At 52.1% G+C, this 16,407-nt stretch overlaps 2 protein-coding genes across 3 annotated transcripts in view; one reads left to right on the plus strand and one right to left on the minus strand.

Annotated features, from left to right (window-relative positions):
- The first annotated feature begins 5,066 nt into the window (after positions 1-5,066).
- Positions 5,067-10,112, plus strand: Isl2 (ISL LIM homeobox 2). The gene is made up of 6 exons (XM_006971562.3): positions 5,067-5,230; positions 6,019-6,208; positions 6,314-6,576; positions 8,020-8,303; positions 8,848-9,015; positions 9,335-10,112. The coding sequence occupies exons 1-6, from the start codon at positions 5,173-5,175 to the stop codon at positions 9,449-9,451; spliced, it is 1,080 nt and encodes a 359-aa protein (XP_006971624.1). The 5' UTR covers positions 5,067-5,172; the 3' UTR covers positions 9,452-10,112.
- Positions 10,113-14,910: 4,798 nt separating this feature from the next.
- Scaper (S-phase cyclin A associated protein in the ER) overlaps positions 14,911-16,407 on the minus strand; it is a 369,576-nt gene continuing 368,079 nt past the window's right edge. For both annotated transcript variants that reach the window (XM_016004546.3, XM_006971561.4), the window contains exon 32: positions 14,911-15,029. In XM_016004546.3, the coding sequence (XP_015860032.1) occupies positions 14,926-15,029 (104 nt within the window). In that variant the 3' untranslated portion in view covers positions 14,911-14,925. The remainder of the gene's footprint in view (positions 15,030-16,407) is intronic.

Here is a 16,407-nt window from a genome sequence, read left to right on the forward strand (position 1 = left end):
TTCCAGCTCTCTCTGTATTCCTCCAGCTGTTGTGGAGGGTATGATTTAGAGCAAAGCAGATGTTCTTGAGTGAGTGTGCGTGTGTGTGTGTGTGTGTGTGTGTGTGTGTGTGTGTGTGTGTGTGTAACAAAAGTGTTCATTTGTCTCCAGCTTCTATAGTGACCCCGTGGTGATTTTGTTAGCCACCTCTCCCCTCCATCCTCCCATAGTGACTGTCCCAAAGACAAGAGTGCTAAAGACTGTGGGATTGCTTGTTTGTTTAAATACGGAAGGGTTTTTCCCATGTCTGTCCACTGTAAACAAAGTAACAAACAACACAAAAACATTTCCATCTGGGCAGACCACAGCTCCTGACTCATCTCACCGCCTGCAGTGGGCTTGAGTCACAGTCCTCTCTCTCACTAATTGTATTGGCTTGGAAGGCTATTGATTTTTGAGCTGCTTAAAGATGGTAACAGAACCTGCCCCAGTGCGGCAAGGCTGAGCTGGCTTTGTGGGACCACAGCCTGTGCAGTTATAAGGCTTTTCACTCTGCTGTCAGGGTCTTGAAATTCTTAACAACGTCTGAGCAGGAAGCCCAGCAATTTCATTTTGGTGGGATCTGCGAATTATGTGGCTAATCCAGTTTAGGGGGTGTCTGGGTGCTTTAAGTGGGGTCTTACTTGATCCTAAGCCCTGGGCCCATTCTACATACAGCAAGTGCTCAGGAAATATTAAGGATAGAAGGGCTGGCCAGCAGGTACCTCTCTGTTCACAGGGGTAGGAAAGACAGGCATGGTAGAAGGAGGAGGAGGGGATTTGGCTATCAGTATCAGCTCCCCCCCACCCCCATGCCTCATCCCGATTGGCCAAGTTTCTTCTTTTCCCCAGGTGTTAACATGGTGCCCTGGTCTCCACCCCCAGAAGCCTGTGGTGGTAAAGCCACTAATGCTGACATCTCCAACAGTGTTTGGAAGAAAAGGAAGGTCTGTGAAAGTGGATTTGGAGGGGTGGGGCAGGAGCAAGAGGCAGCCTGGTGTAGCTGCCTGAGAGGTGGTCTCAGACCTGGACAAGGGCAGAAGGGCGTCCTCAGGCAGGCACTCCAGCAGAAATGCCTTGGCCTGGGTCAGGGAACCCCGCTTTCAGCTCCAACACTGTCATTTAGAGGCTTGCACAATAGACTTTAGTTTCCTCTCTAATATTATAATGGTGTAGATTTAAAATTTCTCCCCAGATAGCTCAGGTATTGAGGGTTCTGGTCCAGCTGGTAGAATTGTAGGGAGGTGCTAGATCCTGGGGTGCTCTGATCTAACCAACAGATAAGTCCATTGATAAGGTTGTAGTTGATGGACTATTAGGAAGTGGGCCTGGATGAATGAGATAGGACACTCCAGGTGTCTATGAAAGGCATATCTTGTCCTGGGCCTGCCCCGCTACCCCCATCCTTATCCCACCCCCTCCCCGCCACCGCCAGGGGTCCTGCCATGAAGTGACTTGTCCTATCCTCTCTGCCGTGACACTCTGCCTTATGGCAGCCTCAGAGCAACTGGGCTAACCAGGGACTAAAAACTGTCAGAGTTTAACTTTTCTTATGTCGATTATTTTGTTACAGTGATGAAAAGATATCCAGAGTGTAGACTGAGGCTCCTTCCACTACCAGTAGCTTCCTCTGTGAGTGTTTGGGAGGCAATATACATCAGTGAATCCACAAGCAGACCCTGGACACAGAAAGCCAGGTTCAAAGACTGCCTCTCTGTCGGTTGCATAATCTGGTCCAAGTTACTTAGCCTTTCCACACCACAGTCCCTCAGCTGTGATGTAGGGATAACTGTCCCACAGCAACCTGTCCCTCGGATTTCTGTGAGCTATGTTGAAGCACACGATCCTGAGACTCCCCTGTATTGGCCACGGTGATGGTTTTACCACGACCAGTACTCCTTTTTACACCTGTCAATCTGTGGAAAAGGAAGGAGTAAGAACAGGAAGGGGATGATGTTTGTGTGTCTGCATGACTGTGCATGTGCAGCCTGGCACGGGCTCTCTGGGTCCCTGAGCTGGGATCTGTGCATGCATGTGCTCTGTCAGTCATGGGGAACATGAACCACTCACTGTCAAACAAGGGCCCAGGAGAGTCCCCCAGAGTGTGCCCTGCCTCCTGGTTCTAGGTGGAAGGAAACAGGGAGAAAGGACGGAAAGATTGACTAAGCACACAACAACAACCCCAGAAAACCAAATAAAAGCCAGTTTTTTTCCATCTCCTGCCTATGTAGGTGACTCCCTGGCCACGGGCTGAGGATCCGGCTGCTTCTTCCCTCAGGCAAGGCGTGTTCTGAGAAGAGGGGCTGTTGTCATCATAGAGTGAGGCCATCTGCTTTCTCAGGGACCTTGGCACCTGGGCCAACTGTGAGCGCACTAAGTATCAGTGATGAATGGGGACGCCTTCCTGGAGCTTCCTGGGTAGTCCTTGAGTCTTCCCATGTCCTAGCTAAGGGTTAGGGCTCCCGACACTGCTCCCAACAAGGACAAGAAGGGAGGAGAAAGATCTTGAGTGCCACAGCCAGAGATATGGAGAGAAGATGACTCTGCTCTCTGGAAGGGGACTTTGGGTGTTATGGAGGGCAGAGAACAGGCAGGACAAAAGACACCCGTGTTTCCCGGGCCAGCACTGGACTCCTGTGACCCAGGAGACCCACACTGAGGGACCTGGAAAATGGTTTTTCAGAGAAATGAAGGGGTGAGTGTCTCCAAAATCTTCTTAGTATAGTCTCAAGAGACTGGCTTATTTTTTTTAGAAAGGGGGAGTTTCTATAAGCAGGAGAGGGTTAAAGGTTGAGCCTAGGATTCTGGCTGAGATCTGCCCCCTCCTGAGAGCCAGTACCCAAAAGGTTTGTAGGATCTTAGGGGTAATGGGAGCCAGGCATGGCCTAGGACTGTCTTGGGGTGGAGGGTGAGGGGAATGTGCCTGGAGCTTCCCATACAGCAGGCACAGTGCAGAGCCCACTCACTGACACCACCAATAAACAAAGACCACACCTAGGGCGGGATTGACCTCCCATCCGCAGGGCAGGCACACAGAGCGAGCACACATCACATTCACAAACAAATCACTGGGCAAGACAACAGGCAGAGATGTGCTTTAGACCCCACTTCTAGCGAGGCCCACACAGGCACCTTTCCAGGAAAGGCATGTTTGGTTATACAGACTCCCAACACAGAAAGAGCCACTATGGTTACCATAGTTACTACACACTGAGCAACTACTATGTACCAGGTATGATTCTAAGGCTTTTCCTGAAACTAGTTTAATCTTTACAAAGCAAAAAATAGCTGCTCTAAGTACATCCCATTTTACAGATGAGGAAAAGTGAGGAAGGAGGATGAAACACCCCAAGTCGCACAGGGCTCAGCTCAGAGGCCAGCGCAATGGTTCAGGGCTCCTTACTTGGCTGTGGTTTGTGGTTTACTAGCAAGCTTAGCACGGCCCCAGCCTGGGACACAGCTGCTGGGGCGCTAGCGGGAGAGATGGGGAGGGGGTCGGCCTGTTGTCAGGGGGCTGTAGGCTGGGACATAACACTGGGTCCAGTGAAAACACCAGCGCTCCAAAGGTGGAGGTGGGGGGTCAAAAGCCGCAGGAACCCGGCTGTGGAGCGAGGTGCCAGAGGATTGCTTCCTGCGTTCAATCACCTCGGAGGAGCGATTTTTGTGCATCCAGGGCCTTCCTAACCCCGACTTTCTGCAGAGCTGCTCCGGTGCTCTTGGCTGCACCCGTTTCGCAGCCCAACAGCCTCCGGCTATTAGCACTTGGACCGCCGCGCCCGACTTCGCTCTCAGGCGGAGAGGCCTGCGGAGAACCGAGTCCGGATATAGGATTGGGTGGAGACACTCGATCCCAGGAGCCTACCCGCACCCCACCTAGAGAGGCATCAAGTTCTTGGTGTCCATTTAAAATGGGGGTGGGGAACTTACAGCCCATCGTTGGATAAACGCTGTTTAGAACTCACCGATTTGTCTTTCAACCCTTTCAAACAAAACTCAGGGCGATTTTTGTGAAGGAAAAAAAAAAAGCCCTGACTCTTTAGAAGTTGCAGATTTTCTAAGGATTAAAAAGCCATCGGGAAGATAGCAAATTACCCCTCGCCCCACATTTGTTTCTGATTATTTGCGTTGTAACTGGTTTGTGAAATCCAAAATTAGAGTTCGTGAAAATCGTTTATTCTGGAAGTGTAACACATCTCAACAGTGTTCTTAGAAGGAGCCAAGCAGCGGAGTGGAGAAAGAAGGGGGTGGGAATCGGCGTCCACTTAACCAAAAAGGCGGAAAGGATGAGGGAGGAGACAGAGCCGCCGCAAGGGTGCAAGCAGGACCTTGGCTAGAGTCTCTGGATTCCTTCTGGCTTTACCCACCTGCAACATCGAGTTTTCTACAGGCGGCGCGGGTGGGAAAGTCCGAATAGAGTTTATCCAGACCCAGGTGGTCATTTCCTACCCGATCTCTCTAACTTGGACCCCGCCGAACAAAGGCTCAGGCGCACGGGGGAGAAAGGTGGCCCGCTGGACCAGTGATGGTCGCGCCCCATCGGATCCCCTTTTGTCCCTTAGTTCTGTCGTCCCCAGGAGGAATTCTTAATTTAAAAATTATAAAAGAAAAGCACTCTGAAGGGAGCGAGGGCTCCCATCTATCCCCAGGTGTCCATCACCCTGCTAGAGAGCGACTAGGGCAACCTCCCAGCCGAGTCCAAAGGAAGCGCGGCGCTGCGGCAGAGCTCGCTGGGTGGAGACGCGGCTTCCCAGGGATTGCGGGACCCGGGGCCGCAGAGCGGATCCTGGAAGGTTTCGGGGGAGGGGGCTGCTCTCCATTGTTCACTCCGAGCCAATCAGAGCTTGCCCACTTCCTTGCAGCCAATCTGCCGGCGCCTCGGGCTCTACCCGAGCCCACCCTCCGGGTCCCCATCACCTCCCCCGCATTCCCCGCGGCGGCGGTGGGGGGGGGGGGGAGAACTGGGTGACGCTACAGGTCCCGCCTCCAGCTCGGGCCCCGGGCGAGTGCGTGCTGACGTCATGCTGCGTGCGGGCCGGTGCGGAATCGCCCCTTCAACTCCGCGGGGCAGGAGTTAGTTAGCAAAGAGCAGAGGCTGGGCGCGCGACCCTGGTCCTTCTGCCCCCGGCCGCACGCTTTGCGTACACTTCTCTCTGCATGGTGGATATTATTTTTCATTATCCTTTTCTGGGTGCTATGGGGGATCATTCCAAGAGTAAGTCTTTCTGTGTGTGTGGGTGTGTATGCGTGTTTAATATGCAACATTTCCAATGCAGAAGAATGTTTAGCGGATTCTACAAGTGGCTTCTATTTGACAAAATACTTGGGAGAATAAAGAAAAAAAAAACCCAATGCATTTCGACTGTAGCAGTGTTTATCCTTTGGAATCCTGCTGTTTTATTTTATCATTAGACATTATTTCCCAAGCCGGCTGAACTGACCTCAGACTGTGAATTCTTTCTCTTTTCTGTTAGGACGATCAGGTTTGATTTAGGGAGATGAGTTTCTTTTCTGTTTGCTTGTCTTTCGGTCTTTCAAAGCTAGAGAGATTTCAGTCGCTTGGTCTGAGGTGTTTAAATTAAGATCTGTCGAAGAAGCTGAGCGCGGACCGCGCTGAAAGCTGCGGTATCGATGTTGGGATAGGAGGGAGTCATTGTGAGCCGGCGGAAATCCGGGCTTGGCCGACAGTGTGGACGCGGAGGCGTCCGGGGCTCCCCGGTGTCACTGTGCTGTCGCCTGTCCCCCGTTAGTTCTTTTTGTATCTGAACCGATACGACGCTCGTGTTCAAAGACCGTGATAACGGAAATGTCAGGAGAGTGCGTTGTTTTCGTTTACTATTTTCTAAATCTTTCGAAAGCTTTCCGTTCCCTTGTGGTCGCACTTCTAAGAGTAAGAGCGGGAGAGCGCGAGCGCGAGAGAGGGTTGGGATGGGGCTGCAGCGGCCGAGGCCGGCCGGGGTCGGCAGCCAGGCCTGACGCGGGCCCTGCGCCCTTCCCCGCTAGAGAAGCCCGGGACGGCCATGTGCGTGGGCTGCGGGAGTCAGATCCACGACCAGTTTATCCTTCGGGTGTCGCCCGACCTCGAGTGGCACGCCGCCTGTCTCAAGTGCGCCGAGTGCAGCCAGTACCTGGACGAGACGTGCACGTGCTTCGTGAGAGACGGGAAAACCTACTGCAAGCGGGACTACGTCAGGTGAGCTGGCGGGACCCCGGGTTCGGCCCCCGTGGGCTGGGGGACACGGCTGCGCGTCCCGGGCCCGGGTCCCCGCGCTGACACCCGCCGCGCCCGGGCCCGCAGGCTGTTCGGCATCAAGTGCGCCCAGTGCCAGGTGGGCTTCAGCAGCAGTGACCTGGTGATGCGGGCGCGGGACAGCGTGTACCACATCGAGTGCTTCCGCTGCTCCGTGTGCAGCCGCCAGCTGCTCCCGGGAGACGAATTCTCGCTGCGGGAGCACGAGCTGCTCTGCCGAGCCGACCACGGCCTCCTGCTGGAGCGCGCTGCGGCCGGCAGCCCGCGTAGCCCCGGCCCGCTCCCCGGCGCCCGCGGCCTGCATCTGCCAGGTAAGCCGCTCACCCGGCCCGGGTAGCCGCGCCGAGTCAGTGGGATGTGCGAGTGGGTAGCCGGCCGCCGCCGAGGTTCCAACGGGAAGCTGGTGTGAGAGGCTCTGGCGCTGGGAATCCGGCTATGTGTCGGGGAGAAAATTTCATGTGTGTGAGCGTGCGAGCTTCAGGAGTTGTGTTCTCCGTGGCCCGGACTGTGTAGGACACAATGCTAGGATTCGGAGAGTGGAGGAACATCCAGGATCCTAGGTGCTGCCTGTCTGGGTTGTATTTCGAATTCCTTTAATGAACAGGTTATCGTCAGGGAGAAAAAAGATGGTATCCGGCCCGGAGCCTACGGAAGAAGGCCAGCCTTGCAAAAGAGGGGCCTGTGTTCTTGTTTGGAGGTCACGCTAGCATAAAGGTTCAGGGAGTGTACTGAATAACCCTCGCTAGGATGATAGGTGTCCTAACCAGGAGTTGCTCAGACTGAGTGTTGACCCGAAGCAGGTGGAGAAGGTGCGACGGAGACCCCAGCTCCAGGAAGACAGGAGGTCGGCGGCTCAGACCGTTGTAGACCTCGCCTCTCCGTGCTGTGTGGCCCCAGGGCTCCGCCCCTCTCGATTTCTCAGTTTCCACACTGTAGAAGGAGGAAATTGGTCTGGGTGGGCTATTTGTAAATGTTTACCCAGACCTAGAAATGCCTAGAGGGGACATCAATGTAAACAGTGCTGCTAATATCCAGTGGGTGTGCAGACCAGGTTGGAGCGAAACGGGATGGAATTGGTGTTAAGGAACCCCATCTAAGATCGCCCAGGGGCTCCCCTTTGTTGTGAAAATGCAGGCTTAAGGCTGTTCGAGGTGGGTGTCAGTGGCACCAACTACTAGGCAGAGGGAACCCAGAGCGAAGGGGAGAATCTCGGGGCCGGCCGAAGCTCCAGGGCAGACAGCCAGGAAGGAACCATTCTGTACCCAGAAGGCCTTTGCTGTCTCAAGTCGGCACCTTCCCTGTTCCAGAGTGTTCGGAAGGGCGAGACCGGCCGGAGCAGGCCCTTAGGAGCAGAAGAGTTTCTCAGTCTGGGAGTTGTGCTGTGACCCAGGTCCCCGACTCTTCCTTTTCCCTGCCGGAGTCGCACAGCGATTCCCACCTCTTCCCCTAAAACCCCACCTTCTTCCAGAGGCTTTGCTTGTCCGGCTGGGCACAGTTGGGTTTCCTAGGGTCTGCTAGTACCGCAGCGGCCTAGAGCAGAATTCCAGAGCCCCGCAGGACTCCGGAGATCGCTGCTGCGAGGCAACCCGGCTGGGGAGCCAGGGACAGAACAAAAAGCATTCTCCATTTGGGTTAGGCGAACGGATGGAGAGGGAGACGAACAATAGCCAAACGAACGGAATGAGAGGGGAACGAAATCTTGGGGAGAATGACTGGCTGCCCATCCGACACCCTGCCTCTCTTGGCTCCTGCAGATGCCGGGTCGGGGCGACAGCCCTCGCTGCGCACGCACGTGCACAAGCAGGCAGAGAAGACGACCAGGGTGCGGACTGTTCTCAACGAGAAGCAACTGCACACGCTGCGGACGTGCTACGCCGCCAACCCGCGGCCCGACGCGCTCATGAAGGAGCAGCTAGTGGAGATGACCGGCCTGAGCCCGCGGGTCATCCGCGTGTGGTTCCAGAACAAGCGTTGCAAGGACAAGAAGAAGTCCATCCTCATGAAGCAGCTCCAGCAGCAGCAGCACAACGACAAGGCGGTGAGGTGCTGGCGGTGGCGGGGAGGCGGGCAGTGGCATCCCGAGGCCTCTTTCTGGGGGAGACCTAGGCGGAACTGGACCCTCCACATAGAGTGGCGCCCACATCTTAGGAGACAGGCTGGCCTTGGCGTTCAAGTTGCGGCGCTTGGCGATGGTATCTTGTGCCAGCGACGGCCCAGAGTTGAGGGGTCCCAGGCGCAGAGATAACCAGGTGGTGTGGTTGGGACTGCCGGGTGTACTTTTCTTTGTCAGGCCTCGATCTGAGGTTCCTCCCCCCCCCCCCTTCGCATACCTGGCTAGGGAAGGGCATAAAGGTTTCCGTTTCCCTGGCCTGGTGTTTGGCCCCTAGGAGTGAAACGGATGGCAGGTTTGTGGGCCCTGGGGTATCTCACTGCGGAATGGGGATTCGTTGTGTGCAGTCAAGTGTGCCTCCTCACATCAATGCAATCCCCAAACGCTCTCCAGAGCCTGGGACTCCATGCTCAAAAGTGGTGCAAAAGCCGAGACCTAACTCTAATGGCTTGTGCCTCCGCTTGCCCCGTAGAGCCTCCAGGGACTGACCGGGACGCCTCTGGTGGCGGGCAGTCCCATCCGCCACGAGAACGCGGTGCAGGGCAGCGCAGTTGAGGTGCAGACCTACCAGCCGCCTTGGAAAGCGCTCAGCGAGTTCGCACTCCAGAGTGACCTGGACCAACCCGCCTTTCAGCAGCTGGTGAGGCCCCGCGCTAGCTGCCCAGTGGGAGTGGAGTGGAGGGCACTTTGCATGGGACAGGGCTCTCGGGGACAGACCTGGGCATGGGGAAAGCCTGCTGGGCCTGCAACCTTGCTGCTGACACTAAACCTGGTTTTAATGTCTCTCACCCGGCCCCAATCCTCCTGTGCCAATGGGGACCTGGCATCCCTCGTCTCAGGGTTTACTCGGTGGGCGGCTTGTCTGCAAGGAACACACCGGGTCTCCCAGCAGGTGACCCAGGAGCAGCGGCTTGGGCGTGTGCTCACTTGTTTCTACCCTGGTGTCTCTGCCCTCCCAGGTCTCCTTCTCCGAGTCTGGCTCCCTAGGCAACTCCTCCGGCAGCGACGTGACCTCTCTGTCCTCACAGCTCCCGGACACCCCCAACAGTATGGTGCCGAGTCCCGTGGAGACGTGAGCGGGGACCCCTAGCTGCCAGCCCGCGGACCTCGCATGCTCCCTGCATGAGACTCACCCATGCTCAGGCCTATCCAGCTCCGAAAACTCTCCGGCCCTTGTAATTATTGTTGTTATTTAAAGCGAGGGGGCAGAGGCAGGCGACCGCGACGGGACGGGACGGCCGGAAGAGCGGGGACGCAGCCTGCCCCGCCGGGACTGGAGAAGCCTGCTCCGAGGACTTTTCTGTTTTTCTCAACTAGAATTTGGGACTTGCGGGGTTAGCTCCGCCCTCGCCTCTCCCGCGCTGCGTGGGGAGCTGCCACCCTGCCTCTCCGCGCCCCACTCGCCCGGGAACCCACCTCCGCGTGGGACCCTACAGGGACCTGCCCTCCCTCGTGGGAACTGCTCGGAACTCGCCTACCCTGACCCGAGGCTTTGAACAGGCCCTGGTGGCGAGGAGGAGGACGGGACAACCCCAAGGAACAGACACAACCCCCAAAGCGCATGACTGCCGGGCAAAGTAGAAACCAGACTGTCTTTAAAAAAAAATGTTTTAAATTATCAGTCGACGGAGGACAGTGAGAGCCTTTGCCGAACAAACGTAAGTTATTGTTATTTATTGTGAGGCGAATCGTGGGACGAATATTTTGATCTTAATAAAAAACAACCCGATGATGCCATCGCCGCTCCTGTGTGCTGTTGGTGCCCGGGGAGCCAGACGAACGCCACTTCGCAAGTGGGCCTCAAGTGAAGTTTCAGCTTCACCCGCGCCACCCGCCCTCGTGCTGCGGCAATCGGGGCCCGGCGGGCGGGCCAGACGCTGATTGGGCGCCGAGGGGCGTGCCCGACGGGGATTGGGCACCTCCAGGGCGGGCCCGGCACTTATTGGATGCTGGCGAGGCGGGGCGGGGCGGTTCGCGTGCAGTGTGAGCCCTGAGGCGTTTCCGGAAGCGGGAATGCTCTGCGCCCCAGGCGAGGACGCCTGGACACTGGTCCCCCGGTTGTGGGGTGATGGGTTGGGGGGTGCGAAGGCCACCTTGCGCCCCTGCATTCTGCCGCGCGTCCTCCGCGCTGTCCCCAGAGTGGATGCGCGACGTGATCAATCTCGCTGCATTTATTAATTCCCCCGTCTAGACAGAGGAGAAGGCCGGGGCGGCTCCTTATCTATGCTTGGCATCACCTGCAAGCGATACACTGAAGGAGCTACAACAAGCCCCCGCTAGGATCGCGGCTGCAGGAGAAAATAAGTCCACCCAGAACCAGTCTGGCGTGTCTTTGGTTTATTTTCTTTCCAGGCCAGAAATGGAGAGGGCGGGGGATGGCCCCTGGATATGCCGTGCCCAGGTCACTTGGTGTGACATTTCAAACCCCTGCGACTTGTTTTCTTGAAAACTGGTTTTAGTGATCGCAGGAAATAACCAAGAGATACTGAATCTCCAGCAGGCCCCCCGGGCAAGCAGAAGGAAAAAAAAAAAAATCCCGGCAGGCTCAGGTTTTACCCTCTACAAATATTTAACCCTTTGGCAGTCTGGGACAATTCTTTTCGAAAGCCAGCCTCCCCGCTCTCCCTTGGCTGGTTCGGAAAGCTGCCATCTACCAGCCAACCCATCAATCCTGCAGCAATCTGACATTTCTATTTCCTTGTCCCCACAGTGAAATGCCCCACAGGGCGCCCCTCTATGTCCAGGTTTGTTGTTGTTATTGTTGTTGTTTTCTGAAGGAGTGCAGTATACTAACGGGGTAGGAGACAGTGATCGTCCTAGCTTATAGGTGAGAACCGCTGACTGACGCCCAAAGGTCAGCACAGTCCGGGATAGAGGAGCAGACCCCTGTGTTAGAAGCAGCGTCTTGGGCCATCCAGCAGTTTCACACCCGTCCATCCCATAGCACCAATTGAGGATGGAGGGCTTCCTGGCCATTAAAGAAAATGAGAAGAGGTGGGAAAATCGAACCATTTTTATAGTTTACTTCCTGAAAGTCAAGATGATGCTTGCACTTAAAAAGGGGAGGGATTCGCTTTCTTGGAGATTTAGGAAACGGTCTGCAAATGTAGAGATAAGAGAGAGAGATATATATATACAGAGTTAATTAGGGCCAGCTTTACCTCTCAAGGCTGGCTCTTTGAGGCGTCATTCCCTTAACTTAGACCATTCCCTCCCAAGCAGAAATACAGATTTCTCCTTTTTGCATCTGGTTGGCTATTGGATAGAAAACGAAACTTAAATAAATCTTACTTTTGGATACTTTTGATTATCAGAATATTGGGCTTTCACTTTTTTATTGAAAAGCTACGGGCCCTTAGGGAATTTCATTATTAGCGCTTTTTGCTTTTGACAGGGTGCAGTATTTTACAAACACCTACATACCTAGTTACTACGATCATTTCCCTCATCATTCATAGCTTAAACAAACAAACATCCAGTTTGACACTAGTGTGTGCCTTTTATTACCTTGGGAAATTATCCAGGTAAAAGTGGTCACTGTGTAGTAAGATGTATGCGACATCACAAACTTTCTCCCATTACCCAAAGGAGTGTGTGGTGCTCTCAAGTTCCCAGGGGAAAAGCTTGCAATGTCCTTGGCAAGGTATCAGATCTACAGTTAGTTACATTAATAAATATCAATTTTACTGGTTCCCAGGTCATCTTTAAATATCTTTTGTAATGAAGTAGGGATTTCCTGGTAAATTAAATTACCTGTGACAATTACAACTTTTGTACTTTCTGCTAACATTTATCAGTTCAAGGGAAGAGGTGGATGGAAAAAGAGAATTATTCAACGTGATTCACTTGCAGAGTAAGATTTTCTCAGAAGACTTAACTAATTATTTGCTTAGCTCTGTGGAATGGGTGCAGGAAAAAGATCCCAGAGACAGACAAATTTTTGGCTACACCATTTGGTACATACTGTAAGGCCACACAATTCTGGGAAATTCAGAGTCCTTGTGGCAGTATTCCCAACGAATCTTCATAGTGAATGACTGTGGGGCAGAAATCAGCCTTTCTGTTTTGAATATGGAGTAAGTTAAAGCTCCAGCTTGTCAGAGCTGGGAAGAGCTGGTTTAAGTGACACATTGTTCTCACACTGCCCTTAAAAAATGTGAGGCTGGGCCACTTTTGCCCAGGGGTGGGCTTACACCGCCATGCAGTTAGTTGTGCTCACCAAAAAAGAATTAGCCGAACAGAAGCCCGCTGGAGGGAGAAAACAATGGATGAGTAAGTATTTGCAGAGAAATAAGTTCCCAATGGAGCTGCGATAAAAGCAGGAAATTCAGAGTTTATTAAGCTGATGCAGGGAAGATTAGAGGCTTTTAACCGTGGGTCTGATTGATGTAAAAGTAAACTTTCTTTAAAATACGGAGATTCAGTGCTATAATGAGGATTGTGTGACCAATTACAGGCTAGCACCTTGTTGATGGAGACTGTGCGTAGAAAATGCAGATAAACAGAGCTAGGTTGAGAGTGGTGGTGGGAGCAAGAAAGGGCACAAGGAAGTACTCCACTCAGATCCAGATGTGGGGCTGGGCAGCTCCAGGTCCGAGCTTCCCGGTGCCTTCAGCAGCAATCCCCAGCCAGGCAGGAATGCCAGCTAGGTGGGTCCAGCCTTTGGCCACAGGCCCTCTGGTCAAGAGGGTTAGCCTCTCGAGGGAGAGTGGGTCATCAAGTGGACTCTGGGGTGGGTAAGTTTGCCAGCTGGGAAGCTGGGTATGTAAATGAGGTGTGTGACTACAGAGATCTGAGCCCGGGCGCTGGAGCTGAAGGAGGGGGAAGATTGGGGACCCAGAGGACAATGTCCTTTCTGACAGCCACCGGGAAAGATGCAGGTGTTTTTCACAGCTGCTAGGAGCTGAGGAACACAGAGGTTAAGGTTAGGGCCAGGTCTTGACTTAGGCCCCACAAAGGCCGAGCTCCGGGTTCAAGGTCATAATGCCCAGAACCGCCAGAGTCTGGCGAGGCGGGGGAGGGAGGCAGCTGTGGCTCAGGACCCAGTAGGAAGCTGCCGTTCTGAGGCGCCTTGGGCTTTCAGAATGACTGGCTCTGCAGAGCTTGGGAGTCATTTTGTCACCCCAGGTGAGCAATTTGGTTGCAAATGTCGCTGCTCCAGGGTTCCACGAACCTTTCTCAAGTCGGGTTCGAATTTTCGTCTCAGGCCCCAGGAGGAAGCCGCCCACGCCGCGACTATATCGGACGCTTCCTACCGAGGGCCAGCAGGACCATTCGATTACGTGTTTAATTGCGAATTCTGGTACAGCTTTAGGAGGTTAATCACTGCTGTCTCGATTATTTACGAGTTTTTGGCAAAATTCCGACCAGATAAAGAGGTATATTCCATCGCGAAGCGTCTCGCAGGAAACCTTATAAATATTTGATGATTCCCCTCGGCTTCGGGGACCGCCCTCCACTGGCTCCCGCCCATACGGCAACCTTGGGCGTCCCTCCCTCCCTCCTGGGAGATTGGGTGTGTAGAGTCCGGGTGGGAGCGCCTAAGGAGGTGCTGGGCATGGTTGACATCATACCTCTTTATTTTCTTTCGATTTGTAAAACAGTAAAAAAAAAAAAAAAAAAAAAAAAATTGAACACACATAACTCTGCAGCGCCGTGAGGTTCCAAAAAGAAGTGCCCAAAAATATTTAGGTAAGTATGCTTTCTTTCTTTCTTTCTTTCTTTTTTTTTAAAGAAAGGTAAGATTTCTTGTGTTGTTCAGCTTCCTGTGACAAACTTTAGTTTTTTGGGTCGATTTCCACAGCTGGATCTTTCTTGTAATTATTATTAATGTCACTCAGACTCAGCACAAGACCGCTAAAGGAAAGACTTCCCTACCCCCACCCGGCCCCCCTTGCCCCGCCCAGACAGAGCTGTGTGCCCATGACTACCTATATTTCAGAGACGTGGCCACCTTCACTGTTTCTTTTACTTCCGTGTTGTTTCAAATAAATTATTTAAGACAATACTTGATGCTCCCAGATTTAAAAAAAAATTTATTTTGGACACTAAATTTAGGTCAGCAACGCTAATAATTCACAGTGTTATCTCCCAGGGAAGTCCCAACCAGTGCCTGGGAACTCTAATTTCAAACAGTCCCAAGGCTTATGGAAAGTGTTAATTACACAGGTCTCAACTCCAAGTCTTACAAGACAAACTTAGAGCAGGTTAAATGTCTTAACAGTTTCTCAAATTTGTGCAGCTTTAACGTGAAAAGTCAAAACTGAAAACTGTGTTACTTCATTACAAGAATGATATTTGCTAATTTTATCCATATTACAAATGCAAATTACACAGTATGGAAGTAAACAAACTTCAAAATATTGTGCATAAATGAAACAAATTCAATTAGCAAAATTAGGAAGAACAGCCCAGTCTGTACAGCCTTTGTAAACAGTGGACAGAGGAGCCTATCTACAGCAGGAGAGTGTAAACACACCAGGAAGGAGTCCCTTAAGAAACAGTGGAAAACATTAACAAAGGTACTCAAACAGAGTTAGCTACAAAACATTTATTTTTTCTCTTTTTTCAAGAAAAATTGCCGGGCTTCTTCCCAGGCCTGCTGAGGAAATCTGTTAGCCAGCTCCAGGTAGTCCCCAGGGTTCCCGAGTTTTCCTGAGGGAGAAAGAAAAGAGACTAAAACGTGACTTCTAAAGGCACAGAAATTAAAGCTTATTTTGATATCTGAGCACAAATGGAACTATACATTTCTCGTACATTTTGCTACATTTTCTGTAAACAACGTTTGCTTCATCTTTATGTCAATCTACTATAGCATACATGTTATAAATGTATTTTGCACACAATTCAGTTTGCACTTCTAACATTCAGACTTTAATCTATATATAACACAAAATGAAATAATTACTTTGGGGCTCCAGAATATGAAATGGGTAACAGGGTGACAGCTATGTACACTTCTTTTTGAATGGGTACATCTGTATTTCAAGGGTGATATTATTATTGTTGTTGTTGTTGTTGTGCTGGGGACTGAAGTCAAGGCCCTGTAGACAAGGATCAGCTCTTCCACTGACTCACAAACCTGGCTGAAAGTTGACTTCTTTTTCGTAAAATAATCTACTTAATTTAAAACATACATTTAGGCATAACTTTGGAACTGTTCAAATCTGGCATTCAGCAGCTATCTAGAAGAGCAGAGGTGACCATCAGCAGCATTGCTGACCCCCCGCCCCCCCAAAAAAAAAAGCTTGGTGTAGTCATTAGGCAGCAGATCTGGATGCTGGCACTGCTCCTTGGTGAGAACCTGGGAACCCACAGTGGCTTGCATACCCAAGAGGTTACCTGGACAACAACTTCAAAATGCCTGGACACATTTTATGAGGTCTTAATCAAAGCAAAAAGGGAACCCATGACAAAAGTGAAAGCTGGACTCGGGAGGCAGAACTCTGTGAGTTCGAGGTCAGCCTGGTCTACAGAGTAAGTTCCAGGACAGGCACCAAAACCACAGAGAAACCCTGTCTCGAAAAACCCAAAAAAGAAAGTGTAAGCTGGATACATGGTAAAGTGATATCTTAGAAAAAGACATTATTTGTCAGGTCCCACTGTGTAGTCCTAGCTAGCTTGAAACTCACAGAGATCCACCTGTCTCTGCCTGCAGAGTGCTCGGATGTTATTATTATTATTATTATTATTATTATTATTATTATTGTTATTATTATTATTAATTTAAGTGTGTGTGCATGCATACACAAGTGCAGGAAGCACCCTAAGAGGCCAGAGGTGTTGGATCCCCTGGAGCTGGAGTCACAGGGGGTTGTGAGCTGCCTGATGTGGGTGCTGGGAACTGAACTCTGGTCTTTGACCCTTACTCCATTTTTCTTTAATTAAATAAGCATCTTAGGAACTGTCCCTAACGATGCTGGGCGCAGAGCAGAGCACACCTGTCTGGCTGCTGTTCTGTGTGTGGAGCCCGCTGTAGCTGCAGCCAGGGAGGCAAAGACAGTGCCCCAGATCTCCATCCTCACCCGGGAAA

This window comes from Peromyscus maniculatus, chromosome 7 (assembly GCF_049852395.1).
Source record: "Peromyscus maniculatus bairdii isolate BWxNUB_F1_BW_parent chromosome 7, HU_Pman_BW_mat_3.1, whole genome shotgun sequence".
Taxonomy (NCBI): Eukaryota; Metazoa; Chordata; class Mammalia; order Rodentia; family Cricetidae; genus Peromyscus; species Peromyscus maniculatus.

Bases quoted from the DNA above. Each gene is read 5' to 3' on its own strand.
- Isl2 (XM_006971562.3), top strand. From the start codon at position 5,173: ATGGTGGATATTATTTTTCATTATCCTTTTCTGGGTGCTATGGGGGAT. The intron at 5,231-6,018 runs GTAAGTCTTTCT...CTTCCCCGCTAG, and splicing joins TATGGGGGATCATTCCAAGA to AGAAGCCCGGGACGGCCATG. The intron at 6,209-6,313 runs GTGAGCTGGCGG...CCGGGCCCGCAG, and splicing joins TGCAAGCGGGACTACGTCAG to GCTGTTCGGCATCAAGTGCG.